General features: G+C 42.3%; 1 protein-coding gene across 2 annotated transcripts in view; it reads right to left on the reverse strand.

Moving 5' to 3' along the window:
* kcnt2b (potassium sodium-activated channel subfamily T member 2b) overlaps positions 1-19,102 on the reverse strand; it is a 43,254-nt gene that overhangs the window by 2,785 nt on the left and 21,367 nt on the right. Inside the window, exons 10-28 of one of the 2 annotated variants that reach the window (XM_076883265.1) lie at positions 18,461-18,641; positions 16,066-16,230; positions 14,642-14,778; positions 14,041-14,104; positions 12,971-13,079; positions 8,594-8,702; positions 8,388-8,444; positions 6,706-6,858; positions 6,374-6,627; positions 5,689-6,013; positions 5,509-5,614; positions 5,258-5,430; positions 4,708-4,779; positions 4,489-4,623; positions 4,282-4,393; positions 3,454-3,552; positions 3,271-3,354; positions 3,060-3,188; positions 2,172-2,517 (exon numbers count right to left, since the gene is read on the reverse strand). In XM_076883265.1, coding sequence (XP_076739380.1) covers positions 2,172-2,517; positions 3,060-3,188; positions 3,271-3,354; positions 3,454-3,552; positions 4,282-4,393; positions 4,489-4,623; positions 4,708-4,779; positions 5,258-5,430; positions 5,509-5,614; positions 5,689-6,013; positions 6,374-6,627; positions 6,706-6,858; positions 8,388-8,444; positions 8,594-8,702; positions 12,971-13,079; positions 14,041-14,104; positions 14,642-14,778; positions 16,066-16,230; positions 18,461-18,641 — 2,810 coding nt within the window. Of the gene's footprint in view, positions 1-2,171; positions 2,518-3,059; positions 3,189-3,270; positions 3,355-3,453; positions 3,556-4,281; positions 4,394-4,488; positions 4,624-4,707; positions 4,780-5,257; positions 5,431-5,508; positions 5,615-5,688; positions 6,014-6,373; positions 6,628-6,705; positions 6,859-8,387; positions 8,445-8,593; positions 8,703-12,970; positions 13,080-14,040; positions 14,105-14,641; positions 14,779-16,065; positions 16,231-18,460; positions 18,642-19,102 lie in introns of both variants that reach the window. The other variant, XM_076883264.1, reaches the window with a different exon arrangement.

Raw genomic sequence — 19,102 nt, forward strand, 5'->3', positions numbered from 1 at the left:
AATTTTTTTCCATATGAAACCAGAGGAGTTGTACTTACATCTTATGCCATCAGCTTGTCCTCGGTCACGGTTTCCTTCCACATATAGCTTTGCAAAAATTGCATAAAAAGCGCTTGCAGGAACAAAAACATAATATTCCAGAAACACGCTTTGCCGATCGATCAGCTGTTCTTAACACTTCCCACATTGAAAAAGATGTCAACACGAACTATCGCAAGTGACGTCATTTTCGCGGAAAATGTAGTTTTTTACTTGTAGGCCTTAGAACTCGAATTGCACTGCTGGAAATAGTTTATTTTGATGCACATGCACATTCTTTGCAAATTTGCATCATAGGATTGTTTTTTTGTTTTTCCTGCAGTATATAAAAATTGCTGTATCTCCAAAAATAAAACTATGAAGACACTCAAAATAAATTTCCTGTTGTTGTAAACTATTTTTTGCAACTTTTTTGTATTTAAAGTTTTGAGGGATAAGCCTCTTAAATTTCTCCAAGTAGAAATATATGTAAAAAAAAAACAAAAACGATTTTCAATTTTTTTGTAGTTTATTGCACTTTTTTGCAATTAATGTAGTTACTATGGACTTAATACATACACATTTTTAAAATATGGGCTATAACAGTTGTATTGATGTATAGCAACTTGAAATGCTCCCACAAATGGGACTACAGCATGTAAAAAAAATATTATAAGCTCTGGCGGACTTGGTTCTATGGTAGATCTTAAAGGGTTAAATAAATATCGTCAAATAATCGTGATCTCAATTTCAGTGAAAATAATCGTGATTATCATTTTTGCCATAATCGAGCAGCCCTAAATGCAATCGGAGGATTTTCACATTATTTGTAAAAAGGCTTGAAAATATTAGTTTAATCTAATTATTTGTAAATAATTAAGAAAAAAAAACATTAGAAACTACTTATTATAAATGTCAACTATAAACCTGCCACTTTATTAAGAACGCTTTGCAAGTAGTCTGTTTAAGCCAGCATAAATTCAACAATCTGTTCCACGACATCCCAAACATCCTCTTTTGGATCGAGACCTGGTGACTCTGGAAGCTATTTGAGTACAGTGAACTCATTGTCAGTTTGAGATGGACCTGAGCTTTGTAACATTAAGTGTAATCCTGCTAGAAGCAACACTATTCTGATACACATGGTCAGCAACGATACTCAGATAGGCTGTCGTGTTTAAATGATTCTCAGTTGGTACTTAGGGACCCAGCCTGACTGAACCCCTGGTATAAGACAGGATAGATCCATGCTTTCATGTTGTTTAAACCAAATTCTGACTCTACCATCAAAATGTGGCAGTAGAAATTAAGTCTCATCAGAACAATCAACCATTTTCCAATTTTCTGTTGACTAAATTTGGATAGTCCGTGGCCTGCGTTTCCTGTTCTTAGCTGACAGGTGTGGGACCTGGTGTGGACAGCAGCCAGAGAACTGCTGATATTATCTCTTTTTCTGGTGATTTTCTGTACACCCAAGAGATGTTTGTGGAAGAAAATCCCATCAGATCAGCAGTTTCTGAAACTCAAAACACAGCCTGGCACCAACAAACATTCCACGTCCCTTCAATCGCCTTTCTTTCCCACTCCGATGCTCATTTTGAATTTCAGCACTTCCTTGGCCATGTCTACATTCCTAAAATCACTGACTTGCTGCCATGTGATTGGCTGATTAGATATTTGTGTAAACAAACAGCTGAAAAGGTGCACCTAAAAAAAACTAACCACTGAGTGCAGTTTAAAGTAAGGCAAACGCTTACATAATCCAAAAATACTGAATTTAAAAAAAACCTGAATGTTTGATCCCTTTGTGAAGGAGATCCAGTGGCCATGTTGCTCCACTATGAAAGCTTACAGGTGTGCAGTGTACCTCCGTTTCTCAGTCTGATCCATCCCTCACTTGTCACACCACAAAGACAGTGTTGGAAAAATTTCTCAGACTGAGGCTTGTTACAGAAGCTGTGTCCACCTTTTACATACAGCCTCTGGTCCTTTTAGTATAGTTACAGACTTGGGGAATCGATGCCAAGATGCATTAAAGCTGTTTTAGTAGCACACGGTGACCTGACACCTACTTGTCTCCCGTCTGTGTGTGCTACATCCACCACTCAAAAGCAGGAACAGTTAGATTCCTACACAAATTGCTGCAGACTTACTGAATCCACTTGGAGAAAGGCCCAAATGTTTCATCCTTGTCCGCACCAGCGCGTTGAGTTCCTGCCTCTCTGAGCGCCTGAAAAGAGTCAGTCTCTGTTGGCTGATCCTCTCTGCCGCACTGCCGGGTCCCCCTTTGGACCCGCTGGAACTCCGACCCCCCTTCCTGCTCAACCGCCGTGCCCACTGCATGCTCTTCCTCCTCAGCAGCGGGTGGTCTGAAGAGTGCGAAGAGGTGGAAATGGGCTCCGAGGATGTCGAGTTCCGGTGGACGCTGGTCCGGGATAACAGGGGCTCCCTGGGTTCTCTGGTGTCCTCGTAGTCCTCAACTGTGATAGATACCTGGGACTGAGACCCACACACAAGCAAAAGCTTACACTTCCTCATATGTGAAGTAAACCTGTTATCACGCTGGTCTCATTAAATCAGTTCTGCGGCAGTTCTGTTTTCTGATTTCTCAAAGCAAAGCGGGATTAACACTTTATCTTATTAGAAACAAATGATGAATAAAAGATAGATTCTTTGAATGTAATCACAAGTGTTTTTTGGCAAAGCTCTCAGTTCCCAAAGCGCCATGTTTACTATGCAGATTTCATTCAACTATGTCTGTTTCACTTCGCGGAAACACATCAAAACTAAGCTCTAACTGTCTTCACAGCTATCAGTGTCTTCATAACATGAACAAACAGGATTAGCATCAAGACAGATTCTTCTATTTAAACTAATCCAAAGGGAAAATTTCCTGACTGATTTTTTTATAGCGAGGAAACTCTTTAAAAGCAGAAAGTGTGTTCATTGCATGCAATCTAATAACCTTTAGATTAAAGTAACTGCAGTGACAGTCAGCAATTTCTTAGCCATACAACACCAAAACAAGAGGAGCCGCTGACCTCAGAGACCGGAAGCTTGTGGGCCTCCGTTCGGTAGATCCCTATGGGAATGTCTCCAGTGGACGAGCATAGCTTCTGGTAGAGCCTGCCATAGTTGCGGATCCACAGGTCGTCTTCTGTGATTTTCATCTAGATGACAAACAACACAATAATCAGCATCATAAGCAGTTACAGTCCAAACACAGTTTGAGCTCCTTGTGTCGCTACTTACGGCACAGAGGAAACCTGATCCCGGCATGGAGTCTAAACCAAGCAGCAGCCTGGTGATGGAGATCATGTAGTCCTTCACAAATGACTGGCAGAACATTCAAACAAAAAGTCAGTAGATATAGATCACACTCGGCACACTCAGGAGAAGGATCTTTGTTATTCAGTAAGAGTTTGTCTGAGAAACCTGGTAGAGGAGAGTGTCCAGCATGCTAACGCTAAACACCTTCCCAGCAGCGAAGGGCAGGCGGAACATAAAGACCAGGTTAGACCCCTTCTCCCTTTCCTTCTGGAGAACAGACACACAGCATTTTTTGGATTACACAAGTCCCAAAGGCAATAAAACAACAGACTGTAATCACCACAATCTTTTTAAAATCTAACTTCATTAAGCTGTTATGAAATCAAGCTTCCTTGACTTGAAGTTAGCGCTGACAAAGTGACATTCACTCTCATGGCCACATTAGACTTTCCTCTGCATCTGACTAGCATCTAATGTTGGATTAAACTCCCACCATGCATAGCAAAATCAAAACAAACCAAAAAAAAAAAAAAGAGGTTGGAAATCCACTAAAGGCCTTTTTCCAACTGTGAGCCGATGGCGTTCATGAGAAATGTAAATTTACCTCATCACACTGTTGTTTCTGTATTGAAATTCATTTTAAGACTTCAAGCAGTGACTAATTTACTGCTCTGTTGATTGATGTTATTGATGCCCAAGGGGGATTCATTAGCTTTCACGCAGAGAACAACATTATCAACAACAACAGATATTAAAAAAAGCAAGATGTAATGGGTGAAAGGAACAAAAACCACAAGCTTACGATCAATCACACGTTTTACTCTGGGATCATTAGAGGAGCTGTGGCAAAAGAGCTCTGCAAATCAATTTATTTTGAAAGGCACACTAAAGATTGGCTTTCACACTGCCAATTTTTTCCCCTTATGCTGTTTTTTCCCCATTATAAGGTCTGTATTGAAGGAAATGACAGTAAAAGAAAATATGGAGTTTTACCTTTTCCAGTTTGGACAGAGCTAAAGAGTAGTGGTCTTTGACTTTAAACTGCATGAAGCGCATGTTGGCCGGGTGCGTGAGCTCTGTGATGATGCTCAAACCTGGGAACAGCCTGACAGGGGTGGAAACGAGAAGGACACACAGAGAGAGATATTAAAATTTGAAGCTAGTGTGTGAGATTGAAGAACAAGTTTGGGCAAAGCAGACCTGAACAGTGTTTGGACGTTGACGATGGTCTTTGCATCAGCCATATAGTCCTCCTCAGCAATCATGGAACTCTCCTTGTCAACCACCACCATGGTGTCGGCAAAAGTGATCCCACATCGCAGCAGACTGTCCAGACTGTGGAAAGAGAAGGAACGACGATTAAAAAGCTAAAAATAAGAATAAAGAAATAAAGAAACAAGCAGATTTGGGTTGTCTTACTTGTCGATAGAGCCCACTGTATAGAACACCATGGGGAACCAGCAGATTGCCTCCAGGAAGTCTGCTTCGGGTCTAAACCAATCAAAACACAAATAGACTTGAGAGTCCCACCGGTAGAGATTTATACACACAATGATAAAGAGCTAACGTTCCCACAGTGACAGACCCCTCCTCACTCAGTCTTGAAAAATAAGGCACAACCAAACAGCCTGCAGATAAAGCTGAAAATAACAGCACTACACAGGAGTGACTCAGCTTTTTATTGCCTTTTTATTGGATTCCACTCTCATTTGGCCAACTGCGCTTGTGTACCAGCCACAAAACACGACACAGGATTGTGGAGAGCATTGTCCTGAAAGCATTCAGCGTTCCACAAATCATGTTCGCCGTGACCAGTTTTTCTCCTCCACTTGCTATTTACAGAGGGACTCATTCTGCCATCCTCTGCAACCTGTATATGAGACGCAGCTCACCACCATGCTGACTTTGAAGCCTGAGTTTCCAATAACAGCCAATGCATCACAAGAAATAATAGAGATGTTGCGCTCACATGCTCTCCAGCAGGAGCACAATAGGGTTGAGCTCCTTCCTCGGTCGGTAGTAGGCCCGCAGCGGCACAATGAAGTTGTACAGACCATTCCCTGCACTCTCCGCAGAGACAATAATCAGCTTGTTTTTGAAGCCGTAGGAGCGGGCATCCTCGAAAGGGATGTGGTGACAAGCCTAGAAAAGAGCAGTGATGGAGGATGATGGCTATGTCAGCGTAGAAAATAGAGAGAGCAAGCCATTTAAATTTCATACCTTGTCTAAGCGCAGGCAGCAGAAAGGCATCTTTTCTTGCAGGAGGTGGCACAGTGCAGGCGAGCTGCCGATGTATGGCGAGTTAAGCGGGTATCCCTTCACCCACCTGCAGCACAAGCCCACATTTATCTCTGAACTTACCCACTTCCACATGTTCCCACATTAAATCACTCTACTCACTCGCAGTGTTGACCCCACCAGTGGGCTCTCTCATCTTTGTCACTGTCCTCCTTGCCTTCTTCTCCTCCTTCGTCCTCGGACTGGTCTCCCAGAAGGTCAAAGGTGGGGTTGTTGACGCCGTCGACTAGCTCCAGGACAGGGGCGATGCTGTGTCGCCTCTCCTCTGTGGAGTCTCCCATGGCGGGAAGAGCCAAGGTGTTGGCACCCCCGGTCTCTGTTCTGGAGCTGCTTCTGCTTCCTCTCCCACTGCCAGGTCCTGCGCTTCCTGCATCCTGGCCTTCTGGACTGCTGTCACTGGAGTCCTGCAAGTCGATGGCAACTGTGCCTAAAACACACACACACAGAGGATCTAAGCATGGATTCAGGTGTAGATCAGCAGTTTTCCTCATTGTCCACTAGGTGGTGTGTTTGTAAAACCACAGTTTTCTGGCATCATTGCTCTTGTCAAGTGTGATTTACTCCATAATAAAATAGATGGTAATTCCTCTTCAAATGCTATGAATGTTTGTTTTAATCTCTTGGATAAATTTCAAATTTGAGAGTGCATAATTCTGGCAGCTGTGACTGAGCTACTCTCTAAGACAGTTTAATAACAGGTTTGCATTTTTGACCAACACAGAAACTGCAAGCAGAAGGTCAGTGTGTAAATGTTACACAGTCTTTGTGCGGCGCCCATCTGACTGACCCATGCTGGCGATGATACTGTGGACTGGCAGGCGGGTGAGTCCATGGTAGATGCTTTGGTGCACTCCCCTGGCATTTCCTCCTGTGCCACCCCACGATGGCTCCCTTTGGCCCCTGACAAATGCTGAGTTCTCCTCTTTGGAGATATTGATGTAAAAGCAAGTGTCAGAGGCTCCCATGATGTGGCACGGACCAGGGTTTAACAGGATATTGGTTGTGTCCAGCCTACGTACTCCGATTAAGCACACCCCATACCTGCAGCCAAACAGACAAGATCAGCTCTGAATTGTGCAACGTCATGTGCTTTAAAAGCTTTTGCAGATCATTGCTTACTTTTTGTGAGCGTGAAAGGAGGCAAAAGTGAAACTCTTCCCCTGGTATTCCCCAAAGAATTTGCTCTCTTCCAGACGGATGTGATGCACCTCATTGGCCGAGCACCGTCGGTAGGTGCGGTGCCATTGGTCCGCCGAGCATGCACCGCCCTCCCTGCGAGGAAACATTTGGCCATGTGGGGAAAGACTGACCTTTAAAACATGTTACACAAAACATCCAGCTCTTCCATCAAGGCTGAGGAGGTAACATCTTATATCTCTGTCAGAGCCGCTGATCAAGAGCACAGCGATGCACGCATGGACACCCAGGCTGTCTGAACAATAGGTCCCAGATGAACACATTCGCACAGTTAGGAGGACAGCAGTTTACACAGGGGGATACGGCTTAAGACGCGGAGGCTAAAGAGGTGATAACAGGAAGCAGGGGTGTGGGGGCAGTGTGAATGTGGGAGGCTTGCAACAAAGACCGTATTACATAAAAAAGTGTTATAGCAAATTTACAGTTTACAGGAACTAAGTGCAAGGCAGCGGAGGAGGAGGACAAATCCTCGTCATGTCGCATTGTTGCAAATGGCATCACATCCAGATATAGATGCAAACTTATGAAACACCCTGCTTTCGCATGTTGAACCATTTTGCTGAACTGTTAAATGTTTTCTGCCTTTTTGCAATTGAAAAATATGTTTATTGCACTCACTTGTGTGAGCAACATTTGAATAAGCTTTAAATAAGAAGCTGCTGGTGTAATGTGTTAGCTATTTATCTGACATTTTTCATTTAATTCATTAGTTCGTGTTTTTGTTTTGAAAGAAATGCTAAAAACATATAGCCTAGCCACAAATCTGCACATATTTAATGGTGTTACAGCTAATTGAAATATTTGAACACAACATCTGTGAAAATTCGCAATTAAAAAAAAATATTTGTACCCCACTCAAGTGTAGCGTTTCCCCTTGAGATGATCGATATAATTGTGGTAATTTTGCCTCTGCACACCACCATGATGGATTCCTAATGAAACAATCAAGATGTGATTGAAGTCCAGATTTTTAGCTTTAATTCAAAGGGCTTTTGCAAAACAAAATGCAACACTGTTCAGTATTTACAGCCATTTTTATACACCTGCATACAATTTCAGATGCTCAAAATTAATTAATTGGACAACTGCATGCTTTTCAGGTATTTTGCATTAAAACTGAAGGCAAAAAGACCTACAAACAAGCAGCAACTGAAGGTGGCTGCAGTAAAGGTCTAGCAGAGCATCTCAAAGGGTGAAACAGCATTTGGTGATATCCAGGGGTTTTAGAGTCTTTGACTGCAAAGGATTTTCACCCAAACATTAAAAAAGCCTTATATCTAAAATATGTCATTTTGTCCAATTAATTTTGAGCCTTGGAAAAATGGAAAATTCCTAAAAAAAAAACCCCCAAACAAACAATCCAGATGTTTGTAAAATGTCTTGAATTAAAGCTGACAGCTTGTACGGAGGCAAAACTATGAAAAACTTAAGAGCAAAAACATTCCACTTCATGCGTAACCATGTAAACAAACACTGTTTCATACCTCACGTTTCCCTTGCAAACAATGGAAGTTAGCGCTATCTGCAGCACAGTATGCAAACTGTGGAAGTTGACAGAGAATTTGGGATAACCTTGAGCACAAACGTGGGAAAAAAAAAACTACCTGTTGAGGGCTTGAAAGGCTCCTACACGTTGCTTGAAGGCCTCTTGGTGCGCCGTTCTTGAAAAATAAAGATGAGTGACAGTGAAGAGACGCGACGCAGCCGAGTTTGACTGCTTACTGCATTTTTGAATTTCGAGACTGCAACAGCGTACTGTGGACAGTTAAATCGAAAGAACGATAGGAAGAGAGAAAACAAGTGAACTCACTGTCCTCTAGAGGAGTGGATCAATAGAGTGATGAGAGTTGAGGTACCAGGGCACACACAGTTTAAAGCCAGCATGGCATACTTAAACTCTTCTTCACATACCACATGGTCTGTAAGCACAAAAAAGAGAACAGGGACAAAGGATGCATCTGCAAATCGCATTGTTATTTTTAAAAGTTGATCTTCTTCTTTTGCCTGCTCCATCTGACCCTATCGCTTTCTTCTGTCATCTCCTTTGTGGTCTTCCTCTTTTCCTCCAGCTTGGCAGCTTCACATTCATCATCATCTATTCAGTATGTCATCTATCCCTCCTCTGCACATGCCCTAACCATCTTCTCCTCCATCTTCTACCAGCATGTAACATAGCAGCAAAACACTCAGTGACGCCTCGTGCCTGGTGGACAAGGGTATTATCTGCTTGGAAGATAAAAGTGATTGCTCACAACAGCTTCTTTTATTGATTTGCAGTGACCCTTACCTCCAAATGTGGACCACAACAGCACAAACTCTCACTTCAGGAGTCAAAGGTTGAACTTTTTCCTTTAATTGGTCAAATGTCTATAAATCGATGGATCCGGGTCAAAGATTAATAATCAGACCAACGTATTAAATAGGAATATTTTCATTTGAATTATGCAGTTTTTCTTAATTAACCTTTTTCCCACCACATGTGCACACAGTCCAAACCCAGTGCTTGGAAAATATGTTTTGTTTATCCAACTAACACTTCAAAACTCAACGATATTCATCAGACAATTACATGAAACACAAACAACACATTTAGGCATTTAAGGAGCTGCAAGCAGCAACTTTGCAGCATTTTTTCTTTGCATGCAACACATTCATTCAAATTATTATTAATTTTTTGCTAACCAGAAATAGTTTAGTTTGATGTTCATTTAATTATCTGCTCAAAACACTAAAAAAGAACATTTAAATAAATATGGAAGCTACTCAGGAGTTTCACTGAACTTTGTGCTAAATAAATATTCCCAAAGAAAACTGTTGGTTTTATTTACTTTACCTCTCCTTTAAACACGCAAAATGTAGCGTGCATTTTACATATTAGACTGTTATTGTGGCTCTATCCTTAACATTAAAGGACACGAGCGCACAATCAAATGTCACTATCTCACATTGGAATATGTCTAAATGTCACCTGACGTTTGTCACCGTCCCCGTTGACTCAGATGGGATCAATTTTATGTCGCTGCTCGGTTTTTTCTGTTTGTTTTGGGGGTTTTTTGGGTGGGGGTGAGACCTGGCAACAGGCCGGTGATTCAGTGTCAACCCCACTGAGCCACCTTCCACTCACGTCATTGAGCACTTAACGTAGTGCTGCCTGGGTGCCAAGCGAGCCAAACTGAGCAAACGCAGATGACGGTGCCTCGTTTACCTGTTGCTGCTCAGCATCCTCTTTGAAAGAAAAACCAACAGAGCGATTAATGTTTTTTGTAAGCCAATCAGAGCATCCATTTCTCCTGCTGTGTAATTCTTGATTGCATTATCGACAGTGGTGAGCACACGGGCATGTTAAGGTCCTAAAGTACAATTTGTGCACTGTATCATTGAATAACCGGTGAGAAATGTCAGATCCCGACTCAACTCAGCCGCTACTGTGAGAAACAGGAGGCCAGCTATGATGTAAACGCAGCTTGTGATAAAGTAGCAGACTTTGTGTTTGTGTGTATGTGTGTGCCAGAGGCTGAGCAGGTGAGAGACGTAACAATTGAAACTGCTGATTGTGAATATTCTGCTAGAGAAGTAGTGTTCTTTCGGCTCAACACATCATGATGCAGCTCACAAACAAACACACTGTAGGATCTTGCTATTCTGCCTGTGAAGTCCTTTCAAAGCAGAAGGTTTTATAGAGCAACAAGCATCTGAAGCCTCCTGAGCACAAAGACAAAAACACTGATGTTGTTTCTACAGAGGAACAGTATTCATTATTGTTAGACATGCATTCCTCCCTCTTTCTCTCTCTGAGTCTCTCACACACACACATTTCCCCAGCTCCCAGTGCACGGACGTGGTTGCCATGCATCAAACTGAATCTTATTTTTCCAATATTTAATTTCCAGTGTCCTTCTCGCACCTTTCCTCAACACCGCCCCTTCGCTTCCAGTTTTCTACCCTCAAGCACGGCCCTCCTTGCTGCCCTCTCTCCTTCAGGTGCCTAGACCCAGACCAGGAGTGAAACCAATTACTGACACTAGAACACCGCACATGCACAAACACACATAAGGACACACTTTTTGCTTCCTGTCATGCTGACTTTGAAGGTCTTGGTTTTCTATTACAGAGAGGCATTAAAGGTGTAATCCTGTTTGTGCAAATGTGCATATCTGTATGTAAATGTGGCTATTGGCTCTCCCTGCAAGAGTGCAATTACAACCTGACCACAGGTCGGCCGGCGAAGCTAATTAAATCAGTCGGCCTTTATTGCTTGTACAAGTCAGCTGCTATCAACACCATGCGGCTACAATAAGTTGTGCTAATTAGGGAAACTGGTTATTGTCATTAAAAACAAAAACCTGGACAGTCTGGATCCAATTTTTTATTATTATTATTCAGATACCTCAGGGGTTTCCTGGCCTGCTCCAGCATCATACCCACAGATCTATAATGAACCTTGAGCTGTTTTTAATTCACTTTTGCAAATCAAATTAAATCTTGTATCTCTTGCTCATTAATGCCTCCCACACTATTGCTTAGTGAGTCTATTCTAAGTAGTGTCAAAACAGAGCATCTGTACTTACAGTAATGCGCATGTGACAGCATGCTATTTGCTCTCTGAGTCTATCTACCAGGCCTTGAGGATTCGAGGACGTTAAACTCGATTTATTTTGAAGAGCCGTACCTTGTATACGGCTAAAGTCCTACTCAGAACTCAAGAATTTTGTATTCAGCACTAAATATTTGATACAATACTCACATCACCCAGTACTAAATCAATACTTTGAAATGATTAAGGAGGATTTTTAAACTGGATTTATGTGAAATAACACTTCAAAGCAAGTCATAGATTTTACAGCAGCTAAACTCTCAGCACGGGAACGGGAGATTCACACTGCTTAGCTCATGAATTTATCTTTTTGCTTATAAAAAAGGCCAACAAGGTCTGCCTGTGCCAGTGTGGAGTTGAACCTGCGCTGCAGGAGAATTGCCTGTGGTAAGAGCTCTTCTGCCAGGTTAGCTTAACAGCAGACCTCATCAAATGAAGGGGATTTTCTTTGCCAAGGTAGCAAAGTAAAACATTAATCATTGATAGAGACAGCTGGGATGAGGGCGGTAAGCTAGAATTGAGTCTGACTTTCTCCAGGGCTGTAGGCAGAGAGATGTGTGAGATAGGAAAGGGTGAGCTAGCGACCGAGTGAGATAGAAACAGTGGGAGAGAGAATGAGAGAGAGAGTTTGGGTCCTCTTCTTTCACTCACAGATGATTGACTGGCGTCTTCTGTTGAGCCGGAGAAGAAGGGAAGCTCTCCAAAAGGCAATGTAAAAACTCACAGAAACCCTCAGAAGGCTTAAAGCCAAGCTGTGCCAATCTGTCCGGCACTTCTTTAGAGCAGGAAAGGACAGAGAGCTCTGCTGCTGCTGCAGCCCGCTGATAGAAAAAGGATCCAGATTTAGCACGACAGTTGTTGACGCACACTCGAAAATTGTGGTGAACTTTCCAAAATGAGCATAATGTTCTCTGCGGAAGCAAAGTAAAAATGCTTACCTAATCGTCTGTCTTTTTAGACAGCTACGCATCATCACCGGTGACAAAGCAATTCCAGTCACATTATTGGGCAAAATCAACTGTCAAATTGGACCAAGAGAACACACACAGACGATGAATATAAAAAAAAACCTGAACACTTGAACCCCACAGCGAGGGGGCGTGAGGTGGTGGTGAGCGGAATGACAGTGCCAGCATCCACAGAGCGTGAGGGGTCTCTGAATAGCTACCATATGCTATGACCTCGGGGTGACGGTGGCTCAGGAAGTAAAGCAGGTCATGTACTAACTGGAAGGTCGGTGGTTTAATCCCTAACTGCTCCCAGTCTGCAAGCCAAAGTAAAAATAAACAGTGTGTGTGACTGAGACGTGTTGTATAAAGTGCTTTGAGTACTCAATTAGAGTAAGAAAAGCTCTTTATCAGAAGCAGTCCATTTGCCTTTACCAGACATCAACCCGTGGGAGATGTTTTAGACGTCCACTAAATGAGGGAATACCATTTTGGAAGAATGCTCTTTCATCCATTAGAGCTCTAGAGAGACTTGTAGAGTCAATGCCATCAGGTACCATTTCATTATTTCCTGCATCCTGGTGTGATCAAATAATAGTAGCTGCATTCAAATGACCAATAATTTGATTTCACACTCACTGCCCACCTGCAAATTTGACATGGAACTTGTTCTCTGGCTTGAGAATCTGGACGTAAAGGGGGCAGTTTGGAGCGAAGTCTTTCACCGCCCATGCTCGAAGGATGGTCTGGTGATCCTGAGAAAATTAGAAACAGAGAGTAGTGAGATAAATGGAGTGGCAGAGAGAGAGAGCGTGAGAGTGCAACAGAGGGAGAAAAAGAGAAAGAAACCCATCATTAGCTCGGCTATAATAATCCCCTTAAAGCACTGATTGCATGCAGCAACTGAATGGTCCGTGCAACATCTCAGAGTAATAAAATACTGACATTTTATGACAGGCTGTGGCAAGAGCATGGAGAGAGGGAGCTCAAGAAGACTAGCCCTGAGAGAAATTTTGAAAAGTCAGTGAAAGGAAAAACAGGAGTTTAAAGCTGCGCGAGGCTGCACTCTGACACAGCGGCGCTCTGAGCTAAAAGGTTATCTTGCTAGAATTTAGTAACAAGGAAAAAACTCAAAGTAGCCGTGGCTGACAGGCACGTCAGTTTGCGGGTACTAACAACAAACCAAAGAAATGGCTAAACTGAAATTTCAACTTCACGGATCAGTTGGGTGAAAAATAAGGGCATCGTCGCTGCATGTTAATGGAAGAATAACTTCCGTGTCAAATCTCGTGGCTCTCCAGTAAAAACTTGTTGATGATTTTCACGGAAATGTAAAAATGTCAGCCTCGTGATGCATGAAAAGGTGTGCTAACAATTAGCAGACCTTGAAAAGTCCAAATGAGAGAGTCATGCTCGATTGCCTGAACGCTGATATTTTAAAAATGAGATAGTGATATTATTCTAGTAATACACCAGCTTACAAGATATGAATATTAAAGAGTTGCTCTGTAATGTCAAGCACGTTTTTCTCTTATTCTCAGTTTTAGTTCTTTTGCACTGCAATTAACATGTTAGGGGAAATAATCAAGCTAGAAATGAATGCCAAGTCATAAAAAGCTGCTACCAAAGAAAACTGCTATTTTGCTAAGTCTGGTTATACTGATGTTTTGCAGTGTGAGGAGTTGTGGCAATACAGGAAAGTGGGGAGGCACGTACAGCAGCAATGCGGTCCACTTCAAACCGGTTACTGAGGATAAAGCAGGCCTCAGCATCGTCCATCCTGGAGGGAGTTAGTACAGCATGTAGCATTGGGAGTGCCGGAGAGAGAGGGAGAGAGAGAGGGGGAGAGAGAGAGAATTGGGGAAGCCATGAAACACAGGAAGGAGGGTGTTGTCATGTTATTGAGCGAGAGGATAAAAGAGGAAAAAAGTGGGACAATAGAACAACAAATGTACCAATGTGTCTTTCAAGCCCACGCCATTTAAAGATGAGATAGCAGGAGGCGAGGAGATGGGGAGATTAAACAAACAGGCTTGTGCTCCTTTTTCTTTTCTTTCTCTGTGAAGCTAGCCTAGGGTGCTGCGTCTGTATTATCAAAAGCCAGGGGCCAAACAATATGCAATATGACTCAAACCGCAATCACAGCTGCTACTTAAAGGCTTGAAGGTGCTACAGGTATTAATTGCGAGTTCGAGCTTGCAGACGCGAGGGCCTTTCATTTCGAGGTGTCTAAACTCAGGTCTGTTGTGGATTTCTGTTTTTCAAGGCTGGATTGATGTGATGATAATAATAGTTTACTTCAGACTCAGTGACTCACTTGGCCCTCATCAGGTCTTGGTCTTTGAGGGCAGATCCTTGCAGATAGATGACTCTCTGGGCCCACAGGGGGACATGAAGGATCCTCCTAACTTGGACATCCATCTCCGCGGGGCAAAGGATCACCACATAGTAGTCCTACACACACAAACACATGGGAACGGGTGTTAACCTACATTATAACCTATATTTAGGTAACACTACCTGAGGAAATGCTGTCAAGCTTGCCATTGAATTGGAATTTAATTAGTTATAAATGTTTTAATGAATGAAATCCAAATTTCCAAGTACGCAAAAAAATGAAAATACATCAAATTAATTAGATCACAGCTACACTAACCACTGCATAATATATATACTGTTACATTATTGGATCCTCTTATCAAAGGAGGCAAATTAATGAAGTTGGCCTATTTAAAACTATGGAAAATGCATCTTGACGCATGCTCAATCAGCCAGGTAAGTAAATCCCTAAAAGTTGATTCAGTTCATCTGGACGTAATGTTTTTAGTTTGAGAAATGTTTTCATGGCTCATCTAAGTCTTCAGTCTCAGCTGACTGCAAGTTTCCCCGACCTTATAAACAGAACATTTGCATAGTAATTGAAACTAACACCACTGAAGGAACAATGGGCTGTGAGGTTGTTTCTCCCACTGAAAACACTATGTCCAGATGAACAGGATCAACCTTTGGGGATATGGAACTGTTTTTCCTACTTTTGTGCTAAACTGCTCAGATTTCCTTATATAGTACATCTAGAGAGTATTCACAGAGTTTCACTTGTTCCCTATTTTATACCTTAACCAACCTGGTGGATCTTGAGAGGTTCAGCAAAGAAGATCGAGAGAAACTCCCCAAAGTAGCGGCGCCCGTGAATACTTTTTGGTACATGTTATTTTTTGTTGTTGTTGTTGTTGTTGTTTTTTACATTTTGCAATAAGTTCAAGCAATTTCTTTTCACTTTGTCATTGTGGAGTATTGTGTGTAAATTTGTATGGTCACCTTAGTGTGGCGAGGTGAGCTAGAAGCACTGCTTCCAGGGCAGAAAAAGCCATTAAGAATAAAGTGGACAGGTGCAAAAACTGCTTATCTCAAACAACAAAAGTGTGAATAACGCAAAGCCACCCTGGTAGAGTCCTAGATTTAGCCCCAAAACTATAGATGATATTTAGAGAGATATTTTATTCCCTTTAAACCCCACCTGTGGAGCAGACCAATCAAAATAACCCCCAAAGAAACAAATAAATATGCACACATTCATTCAAATGAATAAGATAGCGGTTTAATTTTTCCTACTGAAAAGTTCATTCTCTGCCTTAAACTCAGTCGACCTGGCACCTGGAGAGGATCATTACAGACAACAAATGTGCACACACAAGAGCCCCCAACCTCCCCCTTGTCCTACTTAAAGCCATTTGGAGAGACCTGTAGCCGGGGGTGAGCGAAGAACTCATTGAGGAAGTCCATGAGGAGGTCGATCTTGAGACAGCTGACACACAGAACCACGTGTTTCTCCGTCTGTGCCCTGTAGCGGCTGTAGTTTCCTCCAGACTTCTGTCGTTCCATCCACAGAAAGGCCAGCTGCTCAAACTGCATTGAGAAAAACATCCATCACATTCAACAGATGGAAACTGGATTAAGTTAGCCTGGATACAGGGAGGAGCCAGGTGGTACATGAAAAGAAAACAATGCCTTGTACTATATAGTGTTTCCATGTGATTAGGGAGAGTGTTTGAGGGGAATTAAGACAGGTGGAAGTTAGTTTAGCATAGCGAATGAATGGAACATGATAGAGGATATTAGCATGGGAAGGCAGGGCATGGAAATAACAGTAGGCTTAAAGAGAGCTCCACAGAGAGACTTTTTTGTTGTTTTTTTTGTCTGAGCTCTGGAAAGTTGTGCGAATAAATGGGTAGTTTGAGGTTTTAACAGATGTAAGAGTGATCTACTTTCTTGCAGATTTCCACAGCAAAATAACAAGCTATTTTACACCTGACACTTCATTCAGTCTGAGGGGAGAAAAGGAGCATTTATTATCCCGTTTGTTCCCCCGGTGATTCCAGCAGGTCCAGAAAGAACTATCATGATGCAATTTTGTCTCACTCCATGTAAGCAGTTCTCCACAAAATCATGGTTGATACTGTTGTTGGTCTGAACACACATATTTTCATGATTTTTAAGTTTATCAGCCACAGTCACAATGAATCTCCGATGTTTCTGGCCATACACCTACATCTATCAGATTTCAATGGGCATATTTCATTAGTGTGCAGTTTTTCTCTATGAACTAATCATTTTGGCCCAGATAAATGTGATCACCTTTATGTTGAGATAATGTCGGCTTATTAAAGGGTAAAAGCATCATCCAGCTACAACAAATGTGTTTTATTTTGTCCTCTTTTAGACTCTATTACAAAAGTATAGTGATTTTTCTTCACGCTGGGCAATTTGAATTTTAAACAAGAGAATTGGATTAAATTTCAGACTTCTTATTTTAATGGTATTTACAATAATGATTCTTTTGAGGCTCAAAATTGCACAAAATGTCTTGGCAAGAGAGGTGGATTTATTGTTTGTTGGGGACAGTTACAGGAAAAATCAACAGAGGAAGCAATAAGAACCAGAGCGATGGCTGAATCCTGATGTGCTCTGCGGCTCTCCTGTGCAACCTGGAGTCTGGTCATGGCAGGATCAGAGTCAGACAGAAGGACACACTCACACTCGCAGAGTGAGTGGGGGTGGAGTTGCGTTTGTGGAGAGAGGGCAAAGGGGTGGGCCAGTTTCTAAATGTCAAAGGTATTTATGGATGAAAGATAGAGTGAGGGGCCGAAGAGGATGACATGATAACCACGTCAGTAATCAACAGCATGCAAGTGCAAATTTCCCCAAAGTTGTCTTTATGGTCATGATTTGTGAAGTTATTTGCAACCATGGAGCCCTTGCTCGTGGAAACAAAACAACACAGATAAATAATAAAAATAGTGAGATCATGCTTGTGTAGGATGCAGTCCTACACCTACAGTACAGTGTGTGTCTGCTTATTTGATGCCACCAAAAACAGAGAAAAAAAGTTAGCAACAATTTGTAGCGTCATCACTTGTGTAGCAGTAGTGAGAGCGTGAGAGATTTCCTGCCCACAAAAACCTCCTAACTGCAGGTACAGTATATACACAGTGGAAATTTATCATATTTTCGCCTTCGAGTCTTTCGGGAGACAAACAGCTAGTGCAGCTTCCTCAGGGATAAAAGCTTTACACAAATATGAGAGACAACTGTTAGGATACAGAGGGACAAGTGCATTTGTCAGGGTGTTTTTATCAGTCGCTGTACAAATAGTGTGTTTGTGTGAGTGTGTGTTGGTAAACGGTTGCTCCAATTCTCTGTCATGAGGTTCCCTCAGCGGAGCAGTTAAATGACAGGAGAGGGATTTGGGGAATTGAGTGAGTATGGAAGACACTCTTGTTGCTCTCTGAATAAAAATAGTCTTGCAAATCTATGTAGGCTGCAGTGAGTCATCACATTATTGTGTGATGGGGGGGAAACACAAAAAATATTAGTGTTAAGTAGGAAGACTTTATGTGTTGTGTACCAAGAAAAATGTTAACTTATTTCTGATGAGTTTTAGACACATCTGTGGCTAGTTTATCTCTTATTTTTTACCTCACTACAAACTGAAGGAGAGCTCGAAGCTGTTGGTCGCTTGAAAAAAAATTGATGGAGATGGACGAAATGATTTTTGCCGCCGCTGCTTTTATTTAAATTAATCTGAGTGCTGTTTAAACTTGCTCTGCACTCAAACTTTAGCGCTTTCACTTCTCACCTGGATGGGGAGCACAATGAGGGCCACAAAGATCATGATGACCACCAGGAGCTGCGAGGGCCAGATCTGTGGGGTGACATCGCCGAACCCCACTGTGGAGAAGGTGACCACGCAGAAATAGAGCGAGTCGAACAGGGTCAGGTTGTTGCCCGCTCGCTCGAGGTGTTGAATGCCGCAAATGCTGATGAGAGAATAAGAAAAAGGAGCGGGCATCGTTGAGATAGAGACTTCACACCTAAGCCATAGGCACCTGCTTCACTCGGCGAGGTATGGGCGCTCGTGGAGGGGCAATATCCACAGATAACTGTTTTTCGCGCCTGTGCCTATATGTGTGACTTTGAATGTGTGGAAATGGGAGTGAATGCACGCCCGAGTGCATTTATCGAACATGGTATACTTTAAAATGAATAGGTGTGCGACTCCTGGCTGGGCATAATATCATAATTTTTAAGGGACAGATGAGTCAAGAGGCAAATGTCAAACCCGGAAATGGTCGGAGATACTGTGTGAATGAACTTCTGGATTAGCTCAGGCTTTCACACCAGCAAGCTGCCACATCCTCCAGTGCACTGAAGAAATTGCCAGTTGTCATCTCAGAGCTCTATCTCACTCTTACAGTTACCGATTACCTTTCTGCTCTCT

The sequence above is a fragment of the Maylandia zebra genome, linkage group LG4, assembly GCF_041146795.1.
Source record: "Maylandia zebra isolate NMK-2024a linkage group LG4, Mzebra_GT3a, whole genome shotgun sequence".
In the NCBI taxonomy this organism is placed as follows: domain Eukaryota; kingdom Metazoa; phylum Chordata; class Actinopteri; order Cichliformes; family Cichlidae; genus Maylandia; species Maylandia zebra.